The 11,348-nt window shown below is 40.4% G+C and overlaps 1 protein-coding gene across 4 annotated transcripts in view; it reads right to left on the bottom strand.

The window, feature by feature from the left end:
• Positions 1 to 1,152: 1,152 nt before the first annotated feature.
• CAP2 (cyclase associated actin cytoskeleton regulatory protein 2) overlaps positions 1,153 to 11,348 on the bottom strand; it is a 67,235-nt gene continuing 57,039 nt past the window's right edge. For all 4 annotated transcript variants that reach the window (XM_071553227.1, XM_071553228.1, XM_071553230.1 and 1 more), the window contains exons 8-13: positions 9,781 to 9,964; positions 8,747 to 8,922; positions 7,515 to 7,638; positions 7,209 to 7,291; positions 4,277 to 4,417; positions 1,153 to 2,643 (exon numbers count right to left, since the gene is read on the bottom strand). In XM_071553227.1, coding sequence (XP_071409328.1) covers positions 2,560 to 2,643; positions 4,277 to 4,417; positions 7,209 to 7,291; positions 7,515 to 7,638; positions 8,747 to 8,922; positions 9,781 to 9,964 — 792 coding nt within the window. In that variant the 3' untranslated portion in view covers positions 1,153 to 2,559. The remainder of the gene's footprint in view (positions 2,644 to 4,276; positions 4,418 to 7,208; positions 7,292 to 7,514; positions 7,639 to 8,746; positions 8,923 to 9,780; positions 9,965 to 11,348) is intronic.

Below are 11,348 nucleotides of genomic sequence, written 5' to 3'. Positions count from 1 at the left end.
ACCTTGGGTCTGTTCACACAATGCCTTCTTCCTTTTCTTTAGAAGTTCTGCCCTCTGACAAGGCTCTCAGGTGTGCTCAGACTGTTTCTGCACAGGACCTCTTCCTGTTAAGAAACCAAAACAATGTACTTGGGTCTTACCTGTTGTAGGAACATGAGTGTGAGGGAGAAGGTCTAGACATGGAGGAGTTTGCCTTCAAATGTTTAAAAGAAGAATCAGATCAGCCTTCACATGTTTGTTTTTGATGGGGGAGTTAAATCCCTTGGAAGAACTAATGGAATTTTCCTGTGTGGTGATTCAGGGCTGTTTCAGTACTTTCTGTTTATCATCAAACATTCCATACTTGTTTTGTTCTTACCTCCAAAGCTGTTGCTGCACAATCACAGAATCATAGAATGGATTGGGTTGGAAAAGATGTCTGAGATCATCAAGTCCAACCCTTGGTCCAACTCCAGTCCCTTTACCAGATCATGGCACTCAGTGCCACGGCCAAGCTCAGTTGAAAAACCTCCAGGGATGGGGAATCCACCCCCTCTCTGGGCAGCCCATTCCATTCTTTCTCTCTGCAAAGAATTTTTTTCTGATCTCCAACTTAAATGACTTGTCCCCTATTTGATGCTGTATGAAAGAAGGAGTCAGTATTTCAGGGCAGAATGTTGCAGAGTGAGATTACTTTGAGGACCAAATTATGATTATGATTTAAAAATTAAACAATCCTCAGCGATCCTTTTACCACGACAAGTATGTGATGCCCATTTGTCAGAGATGAGGCACATCCAAGTGGCACATGGAGGGGACAGCCCGTGCTGTGGGACCACAGCAGGGACATCCAAAGCCACACAGAGAGACAATGGGGAAAGCTAAAAAAAGAAAGCAAACCTTATCAACTTGCACCAGGTCATGATCATCTCATCTCTGGAGGATACAGGTGTACCTAGAAGTGAGAATCATGGAAAACTCAATTTGCTGGCTGTGCCCAAAGTTAGTGCATGGCACCTGAGGTGGATTATGGCAGCAAAAGGGGTCATGTTTATTGGAATGGGAGAAGGAGTTACTTTTTTCCACTCCAGTTTTTTAAACAGTGTTTAAGGTAGATGAAGCATGTAGAACAAACACTCCAATGGAGAGAGGTCTGAACAACTTTGTTTTTAAACAAGTACGTTTTCCTTTTTATTTCATAAGAAGTTTACTGTTGAAAAAATGGTGTATTTTAAAGCAAACACATTGTACACAGAGATTAAACATCAGACAGCAAAACCATAAGGAATGAGCACTACTGTTGGATTGTGTAGGGTTTACAATCAAAGTTATGCTTAAAAACCCTGTTAATGTACTTGGAAGGTAAATTAGGCACAAAATTCAGCTTGTAACTAGCTCTGCAAGCATCTCAGGGTGATCTCACTGGTACAAAATATTACAAGTGATCAAAAACTAAAGCTGGCTTCTTAAATGCTTAAAATTTTATTTGTACTGTGTGCTGAAATAGTACAAATGTGTACAACATTCCACCTTTGTTAAAAAAGCATGTACAGTAGGGACTATAAAGTAGAGTCAGAGGGCTAAAACAGGGTGTTACCCCTTTATTTGGGCTCACAATTAGTATGGCAGAAATCTATGGCTTTGCTTCGTGGATGTATTTGAAATTAAGTCCTAAAAATGTGGGGGGAAACAAGGAAGGTATTTTCAATATGAGCTACAATAGAAGTATTTTAAAGGAACTTCATTAGTAAGGAGAACTAGCTGGTATCAGATGTATGTGCCCCTCTCAGTTTTCTGTATAGGATGTGAAATTTTAAAAAGTGAGAGATTGTGTCACCAAAAAAAAAAGAAAAAAAGGAAAAAAATCCGAGGAGAAAAACACCTTCAAGTCAAGGAACAAAATACCTTCAAGTAATTTGCTGCAAGGTTTTAGCTTAGATGAGGCAGCAAGTCTGTGAACCTTAATAAAATCTTACCTCACAGAAAACTGTGGGATCTTCTAAATACACACATTAGAAAAGAGTTTGATTAAAATATCAGATTTTTTTAAAATCTTCAGTTAGCAAAATGCTTTGCTGCACTGAAAGTTGTCCTTTTTTGCTTGTTTAAGACAAAACTCATTATGGATGCCACAGAACTACGAGGAACTGCACGCTTTCTAGGGATACATTTTTACTGCATCATCCAGGAATTACTTAAAATAAACATCTTAAAGTCTTAGTGCTGTTTTTGATTAGCAGAAACAGAAAAAAAGGAATGCACTGAAGCACGATGATAAAAAAATGTGTATCATGCATATTTTGGCTTCATGTATACAAGATTTCAAACCAATGATGTGACTGGAGGGTGGGTGGGGGGGAGTTTAATTGATTACATTCACATTTAGAATTAAAATTGTGAAGGCAAACTGTGTGGGAGTGGGAGCAGCACAGGAGGTGCCACGTGTGTGTCACTGTTTCTGGCATGCAGAGCTAATGCTTGAGGGCCTATCAGAGCTGCATGAACTCCTGCTACTTGTAGTTCTGTACGTGCTGGCTGCGGTCTGGGGGTGGGCAGCAAGTGCTCCAGGGGGTCAGGAACTCAACCCACAATCTCTGCAGGTTCAGTGACCAACTTAGATCCATCCCACGCTGTCTTGAACTGTTCAGGAACCGGAAATTCTTTCTGGTAGGAAACAAAAGCAGCAATGATGGTTAAATAAACAGTGGATACCTCGTGAAAACTGGTGGAATACTGTTAGTGCTACATGACTGGGAAAGCATTGATAGCTCAGACATGCCAGGATTAGAGGAAAGCCTTCTTCATTACCCTAGGAAGCTGTTTCACAATGCCACACAGGAAAAGGCCTGATTGCTACCCAGTTTCAAATAGCTTGGTATGGTGCTACTTTGCAATAATCCTCTCACACCACTATCTGCATCAACTAAGTAAATAAGCCTCATGTCAGAAATGACTTTAGATTCCATCAGTGTCTGGGTTGCAGGACAGTAGAAAGGATTTAGATGTGGAGATTTAGCCAGGAGTCCAATTTTAAGGACAAAAGCAATACTATAACATACTATAAAATAAAAAACCACCCTATCATTTTAAGTGTGATACACTTCAAAAGACTCAGCATCTTCTGTGGGGTCCACAAAATCAAACAGAACATGAAATAGTTTCCTTCCGTTCTATGAATTCATTGAAATGATGTCATTGGGTATTTCTTATGTGAAGAGAAGGATTTTTTTTCTTCAGACCTCAAAGAGGTTTTTTGATAGCCAGTAATTTCAGATGCTACAGTGATCTAAAGAAAAGAGTGACCAAAAGTTGGTTAAAACTTGGTTGTAATAATGCCAAGGTCATGGGTTCAATCCCCTGTGTGGGCCATTGTTAAGAGTTGGACTTGATGGTCCTTGTGGGTCCCTTCCAACTCAGAATAGTCTGGGATTCTGATCTAAAAGGACTTTTAAGGAAAAGAAATAGGTGAATATGTGCCCACTGAAAATTGTTCCCTTTTTAGTTATCTGAAGCTGGGCATCCAGCAGCCACTTTTGGAAATGTGGGGCACGAGAATTCTCATTACACATTTTATTTTATAAAGCTTAATCCCCTCTATCAAACAGAATTCCAGCCCAAAAGACTAACAAGAAATTTAAGTTCTGTCTATGGCCATGCAGTGCAATTTCAACACTGAGGAAACTATTACAAGCACACTTTGCCTTCATGATCCTTTGCTTGTGTGTGAAGTGACAGAGTGTGACTCTCCTGGAAATGCCACTGGGCAGAGAATGAAAATCTTACTAGAACAGGAAGGGAACTGGGAAAATGCACCTGTTTGAGAGGCTTTTAAGGACTTGTGTTGAGAACAGCAGAAAGTACTACAGCACCTACCCATGCATCAGTAGCTTTAGAAAAAACAAGTGTATTCTACTGCATTATTTCATCTGTAGTATTATATTTATCTTAATTTTAGCCTCAGTGTCTTCAGACTTAAGCAGTCTTCTGTGAAGTTAATTCCTTTTGAGAAATTAGGTTTAGGTAACAAAAAAGATCCAACAGACAGGAGATGAAGCCATTATCTATCAGAATGGAAAGACAGAACATCATGTCTGAGTTTCAGAATTACTTTGTGCCTCAGAAAATAACGAGTTTTTCCTCCTGAGATACAGGTACACAGAAACTTCAATCGTTTTGGATCATTTTTTGGTGACATAATACCTGTGGTGTGTCAGTTTCTTTCCTAGCAGCTGAAGTGCTGTTACCTACCAACACTAGTATGGAATGGGGAGGAAAGCTTTAAAAATATCTCACTCACATAATCACCATCCTGGGGGATGAGAATGTTCATCTCGGATGACTTGGCACTCACAATCTCACAATCTAATGATTCCTCACTGAGGTAGATGTGGCAGCCTTCTGTTTTGTTAATGGAAATGGTTGGCACTTTCCCCATCACCTGCAAAATAAAATCTACTTAACATCAAATCTTAAAATGCACACAGAGATACTGTTAATAAAATCCTCGCTGCCTTCCAGGTCTAATTTTGGCCACCAGCATCAGATCCCTGTGTAAGCTGCCTGTGTGATGCTTATATTTGATTTGTTAGACACTGTGACAATTCTTGGTGGTGGGAACAAAGACCTGGACACAACAGCAAACTTGTAATATGCAGTTTGATGGAAGTGCTTCCCTGATTCTCTCTAATTTCAGTGACACTTTTGTAGAGATATTCAGGCAGTGTTCACCTTGTTCATCAGTGAGAACTGGCTGAGAAACAAAACATGTAAACTCCAAACCAGAAAGGGCAAATGAAAGACCCCAGCATACAGTAGTACTCAAAAAGAGATTTGTAGTATGTTCTAAAGACTTCAAAGCTTTCCCAGCACAAAATAGGAAAGGGTTTTATCCCCTTCAAGCAAGATACAGTTCTTAAAAAGTACTGAGATCAATGTAATTAAGTCTCCAAAGATATTTCTTGTGTCACTTTAATAGCAAACACAAGATTTACTTGAGGGGAGAAAGGGAAATCTTCTCTTGTTTATAATTCTGCAGATTAAAAGATTTCTTCATGGCTACCTGACTGACTCACTGGTTGTCAGTAAAGATTCCTCCTCCTCTTCAGCAAGGACAACAATATACTCAAACCAGCAGAGACCACCCTGAGCCATAAAATGAGCATGTGACAGATGTGCAGTTGTTAATGACAGTGTATCCCATCAATCAAGTCAAGAATACCTTTGCAGCTTCACTTCCTAAATTGTGACAGTAAGCAAAGAACAAGTGCTCTCTCCTCTTGCATCCCACCCTGGCCCTGAACTCTGAGCTATGTGGTGGCTCAATGCATCTTAAACTCTCTTTTCTTAAATGGCATCTTAGGCAATGTATAAGGAAGATGTATTTAATAAATTTTGAAAATATCTGGCAAGAAAAAAAATACCACTGAGATAAAGGAGTATGGCACTGAAGTGACCATTTATAGCCAAATCTGTGGGACAAAGGTACTGAAATTTGTTGTGTTAACATATCACTTGTTTGGAAATTATAAGCTGAGGTCTTTAAAATACTGAGCAAATGGAGGTGCTCAGCACTTGGCATGCACAAACCCTGTGGGGGCTGCCTCATTTGGGCAGCACACAGCACAGCCCCAGGCTCTGCCTTCTTAAGGGGATCCCACTCTGCTCCACTGCATTATGAAATACTCACAGAACATGATTAATTTTGCTTCTGAGAATTTTGATTCTTAGAAAAGATATCTCCTCTTTATTTGAGTATTAACAAACTGTGGGTTTGCTGTTCATTACATATGCATTTTTCAGCTTTCATGAATAGCTTTAGAGGTAATGGTAAAAATAATGATTTAAAACCTGCTTTAATAAATGCCTGGGATCTTTACCTTAAGTGCCTCTGCCATAAGAATCACAGAATTACAGAATGGATTAGGTTGGAAAAGATCATCAAGTCCAGCCCTTGGTCCAACTCCAGTCCCTTTACCAGATCATGGCACTCAGTGCCACGGCCAAGCTCAGGTGAAAAACCTCCAGGGATGGGGAATCCACCCCCTCTCTGGGCAGCCCATTCCAATGCCTGAGCACTCTCTCTGCAAAGATTTTTTTCTGCTCTCCAACTTCAATTTCCCCTGGCAGAGCTTGAGCCCATCGTGCCCCCTTGTCCTATTGCTGAGTGCCTGGGAGAAGAGACCAACCCCCACCTGGCCAGAACTTCTCTTCAGAAGACATGTAGAGGTCATGAATGAAACTGCTTGTTACAGTTGGGAAGATGATGCACAGTTGATTGGCCAGTCACTTGCACAAGGTTCAAAACATAAAAAAACCATTTTCTTGCCCTTTCCCCTGCTGGCCCTGAGCAGCATTTCTGAAGCATGGGATGGGGCAGGACTGCCTGTATTTAATGTCACACAGAAGGCACAGCCTTTCAAGCAAAATACCTCACCTTGAAGACTGGCAGTTGGATATTACTAATTAACATTTCATTTCTTTTCCACTCCAAATAATACATCCTGAGGTATTTTCCTGACACTGTGTTGGACACAACCCAGTAACAGAGCAGGCAGTCAGAGCTCTTTGGAATGGCAGGAGTGAAGTGCTGTAAATGTCAGGCAGACTGTCTGTATTTTGAACAGGACGAGTGTCCCCAATAGAGGGCAATGAACAGATTTAAAGTACATCTCTTTTCTTTTCATGAGAACCTCAAGGAAGATGATCTCTGAGACAGCTTTTGCAGGCAAGTGAGTATTTTACTTACTCACATAATGTGCTGTGTCATTGGCTGGGGAGATTTTTCAAAATCCCAGCACCTACTTTCCCTTGGTATCATTTAGTTGTCCTTTGACAGTCTATTTGAACATTTCCATTGAGAGGATAAGAAATTAATTAGCTAACTGCCAGAGTTTGTTCTCTGAGCACCACTGAAGTTTCAAGTGCTGGGAGCTGTTTAACATGAAAGCACAAGCAGATTAGGGACAAAAATAACAATTCTTACAGGGTATAGATCTCTCAGCTTCACCAGAACAGAAGGCACTGGGCTATGGAGTGTTTGTTGGTGATAGTCAATAGTTTTCATAGGCATTTTCTAAATATGTCAGCAGAATTTAGTGCATATACAGACACATTGGAATGCATCCATTTCTTCATTTTGTTGTGCTCTGTGAGTTTTTAAAATCTCTTCTAACTACATGTTTTTTCTCCCTGCTTGTTCTCTTGTCTGTGTCTCTGAAATAGATATTTACCTGAATCTGAATATCCCTGGAGTTGATCACTTCCACAATTCCCACAACGTTGTCAAACACGAGGCCAAACTTTTTACAGTTGTCTAAAATAAAAGCAATCATTAAATTAAGAAAGGCAAGACAAAAGTAAATACATGCACACCTGCTGCATTAACTGTGGAAATCCCCAGTCCCACTCATAGCTGAGTGACTTCACTCATGTGATCAATCCATTAAAGTGAATTGAATGATTCAGATGCATTATTAATCACAAAACTCATTATTTTTAAGATGGGCATTTAAAGCCCAGCTGAGCTATTCACTCACCAATAGTAATTGAGTTGATTTTTCCTTTTATCTGAAGTGTAGATTTGTTACACTTAAAAATGTAGGCCACTTGCTTGAGTTCAGTGTTGTTAATGACCAGGTCATTCTTATCCTCTTGATATTCCTGTTTCAAAAGAAAGTTTATTTAATTGGTTGTTTTTAACTAGCTAACAGTCAGACAGAGTTGAGTGCAACTTATTCTCGAGTCAATGCATCTTCAGTTACAACAGAGTAATATCCTTCCTGTGGCTTAAAATCCTAATCTGCTTGGTGATCAGATAACTCACCTAATTCACCCTTAGATGACACATGTATATTTTAGAGCTGCAGAACTGGAGAACTTGGCACAGGCCATGACAAAACATGTTAATTTTGTAGTGAAGACACTGTGCTGACAACTTAAAAAGGCACTCACAAAACTGATTTAGACCATCACCTTACAGAACAGAGCAAGTTTTTCTTCCCCAAATGCTGTGTGATGTTCAATACAGGGTGTTGTGAACAATGTCAGGCATTAATATATACACCAAAGGAGTCATAGGTGAAGAAATTTCCTTTTATTATGAAATATAAAAGGACAATTTCACTCCTTGGAGGTCCAGAAAAGGCCAGGGATCCACAACTGAAGTTCCAGGTATTAGAATTGTAAGGCAACAGGACACAGGCAAATGGTGACTGCACCTTATTCAAACTGAACTGCACAGTAATCACTGTGAATAACCTTCTGCATGACTAAACTGTGAATACTTTCCTCCCTCTCTTAAGCAACACAGTCACACCAATCTTCTTTCATAGATTCTTTGGTGTATGGCTACATAAATTAACACCCAGACTTTAAGCAAATCTCTCTTTTCCATCTGTAGATTGAGCAAAAGGAAAACACCTCTGCTTTCAAGGATGGGAGATAGGCTTGCATGGAATGGGCAATGAAAAATAAATGGATAAGGCAGCTGGAAAAAGTGGTCTGTGGTCACACTGTTCTCTCTCACTCGCATAAATGGCCTGCAGAAAGGATTTTAACTGGAGTTCTCCACTGGACTTGTTTCTGGGGCACTATCTGATTTTGCAAGGAATTTATATGCTGCTTGTGATATTTCCCAGTGAGATGAATTAATAAGTGATTCTCAGAGACAAAGGAATTAATTAAAGAACAGTAAAAGTGAAGCTGCAGCAGGGCAGAGAAGCTCAGCCTGGTTTGCAGGGTGCAATTCAGAGGTGTGACCTGAACTCACCACTCTCCACTTCTTTCCCTCCAGCTCCAAGACAGGGGCATGGCTCTGCTGTGGGGAATTCTTGGGAGAGGTGGGACTTGGAGTATGGCTTTTTGTTGGAGAACGAACAGAAGGACCTTGGGCACGTAGGTTGGGGTTCTTGTGAGTCTTCTGGTCATCAGAGACATGTCGAAGCCCTAAAAAAATGAACAAAAAAGGAGCTTGTGAAAAACAGCCTATTTTCCAGTCCTAAGAGTGTTCACTTTTAAGCATGAAAGGTTTATTTGGAATTGTGTTAAATGATTCTGTGAATTTACATGTTTTATTTCCTCAAGGTTAATCTCAGGAATGACCTAAAGTGTAACTGCCAACATACTTTTAGCAGTTCATATAAAACCTCTTCTACTGTGGGTGGACTATCTCAGTATCTTCAACAGGAAATCCCACAAAGTCTTCTAGTTGCTCTCTGTCTGTAGCAATCCCTGAGAACTTGTTCTATCAAGTTTTTCCATCCTCAGAATGGAGTTTCTTTTTCTAAATTATGTCAGTATTTGACCTATCCCTGCATATATATTTTATGTATTTAAACTCACAGACATTAATTACAACTGTGCAATATTAATACAAAAAGCTTTATTATTGCACTCCACGCTGATCTGTGAGCCATACCTTTTTACTTCACACGTAACACATTTTGACACAGGTTGGGACACTCAAAGGAGGGATAAATCTTTATTCCAATTGCAACTTAGCAGCAGCTGGGGATTGAAGATATTCCCCAGCAGCTGGGGATTGAAGATATCCAGCTTGGCTGCCTTAAAATTAAAAGGATACCTCTAAACAAATTGCATGAATTTCAGTTGTGCTGAACTTATTTGGGTGCTGTTGGTTCTAAAAGAGGTTTTGGTGTTCAACCTTCTCCATCAGACCACCATAAACCTCAGAAAGATCTGAATTGCTTCAGTGCAACTTAAAAACACAGTGGGAGTTTGGTTAATACAGCAGCTCTTGCTGTGGTTTGACTCATGGCAACACTGGGTTTGTTTTCCCCTGACCTTTGGTGATGGCCTCCCCCTGGTTGAGCTGTGCAAACAGGGCCGAGCGAGACGCTGTCCCTTCGTCCTTGGCGGGGTCTGTGTCGAAGGTGGGTGGCGGTCCCGGGGGCGGCGGCGGCGGCGGCGAAAGGCACGACCCGCTGGTGAGAACGGAGCGCATCGACAGGGATGATGCCACGGGACCCTGAGGGAGAGGAGGGGTGTTATTGTACATACAGAGGCTCCAGGCACTGACTCTGATTTACTGTCAGCCCTGAGTGATGTGAGTGTAGGCGACTCCAGACAGGGTGGGCTCTGAATGGTTTATGTCCCTGTGATCGAACATGATCCCACAAATCCTTCTCTGTAGCAGAGCTGGCAAGGCTGGGAAGGGTGATGGTCCACAGTGCTACCTTAACGCAGAACTACTGCACCTAAAGTAGGATCATAGATTCATAGAATGGATTGGGTTGGAAAAGACCTCGAGATCATCAAGTCCAACCCTTGGTCCAACTCCAGTCCCTTTACCAGATCATGGCACTCAGTGCCATGACCAATCTCAGCTGAAAAACCTCCAGGGATCTGGAATCCACCCCCTCTCTGGGCAGCCCATTCCAAAGCCTGAGCACTCTCTCTGCAAAGAATTTTTTTCTGCTCTCCAACTTCAATTTCCCCTGGCAGAGCTTGAGCCCATCGTGCCCCCTTGTCCTATTGCTGAGTGCCTGTATTTGTGTCAAATGCTTGTCAAGACTGATATTAAAAATCTTTACTAGTAAAGACTCCACAATTCATTCCATAACTTATTCTTCTCAAGACTGATATTAAAAATCTTTACTAGTACAGATTCCACAATTCATTCCATAATTTATTCTTGTCAAGACTGATGTTAAAAGTCTTTACTAGTAAAGATCCCATAATTATTCCAGTGTTCACTTACATAAAAGGGAAAATGTCCTTTTTTTTCCAGATACCAAATTCAGTTAACCATATCTTGGGGTGGATTCAGAACATACAGAAAATGTTTTGATCTAACACAAGTAACTGGGAAGGTCATGAACTGTCACTCATACATATGGAACATGCTAAATTATATGCAAGATATGAAGTGTTATTCTTTGAACTGTTCAAGTCATCTGCAAAGATTCAAATACCACAGAATGTAAAACTGTGGTGCCTCAAGGCTCTTGATTCTGAAATTCAGTATTTGAATTTCTAGTTCAATTTATCAAATTATTTTTTCCTATTTTTTCGGTTGCAGGATATCACAGCACACAAGTTATGAATGAAGGGGGTCTTGGCAAAGTAACTAATACAATCTTTCAGTTTGCATAATCAAATGTTTTGTTCTGAATTATAATGCCTATGTAGAATAGTATCAAAAAGATGGAAAATAGTAGTAATGATCTGATTAAAATTTTGTAATAATACCCTATCATGCTAATAATAGATGTTAGACAGAATCTAAGGATCACTTTTTCTGTCTTACCACTGAGTGTCACTCTGATCCCACCTCTCTGCAGCACAGGAGGGACTTTTCAAAGAACCATTGAGAAAATTAGGTTTGTTCTGATGAATTTAACTGGTTGTAC

This window comes from Pithys albifrons, chromosome 4 (genome assembly GCF_047495875.1).
Source record: "Pithys albifrons albifrons isolate INPA30051 chromosome 4, PitAlb_v1, whole genome shotgun sequence".
Classification (NCBI taxonomy): Eukaryota; Metazoa; Chordata; class Aves; order Passeriformes; family Thamnophilidae; genus Pithys; species Pithys albifrons.
The sequence above is the reverse complement of the archived record's forward strand: the minus strand, read 5'-3'. Positions and strand labels throughout refer to the sequence as shown.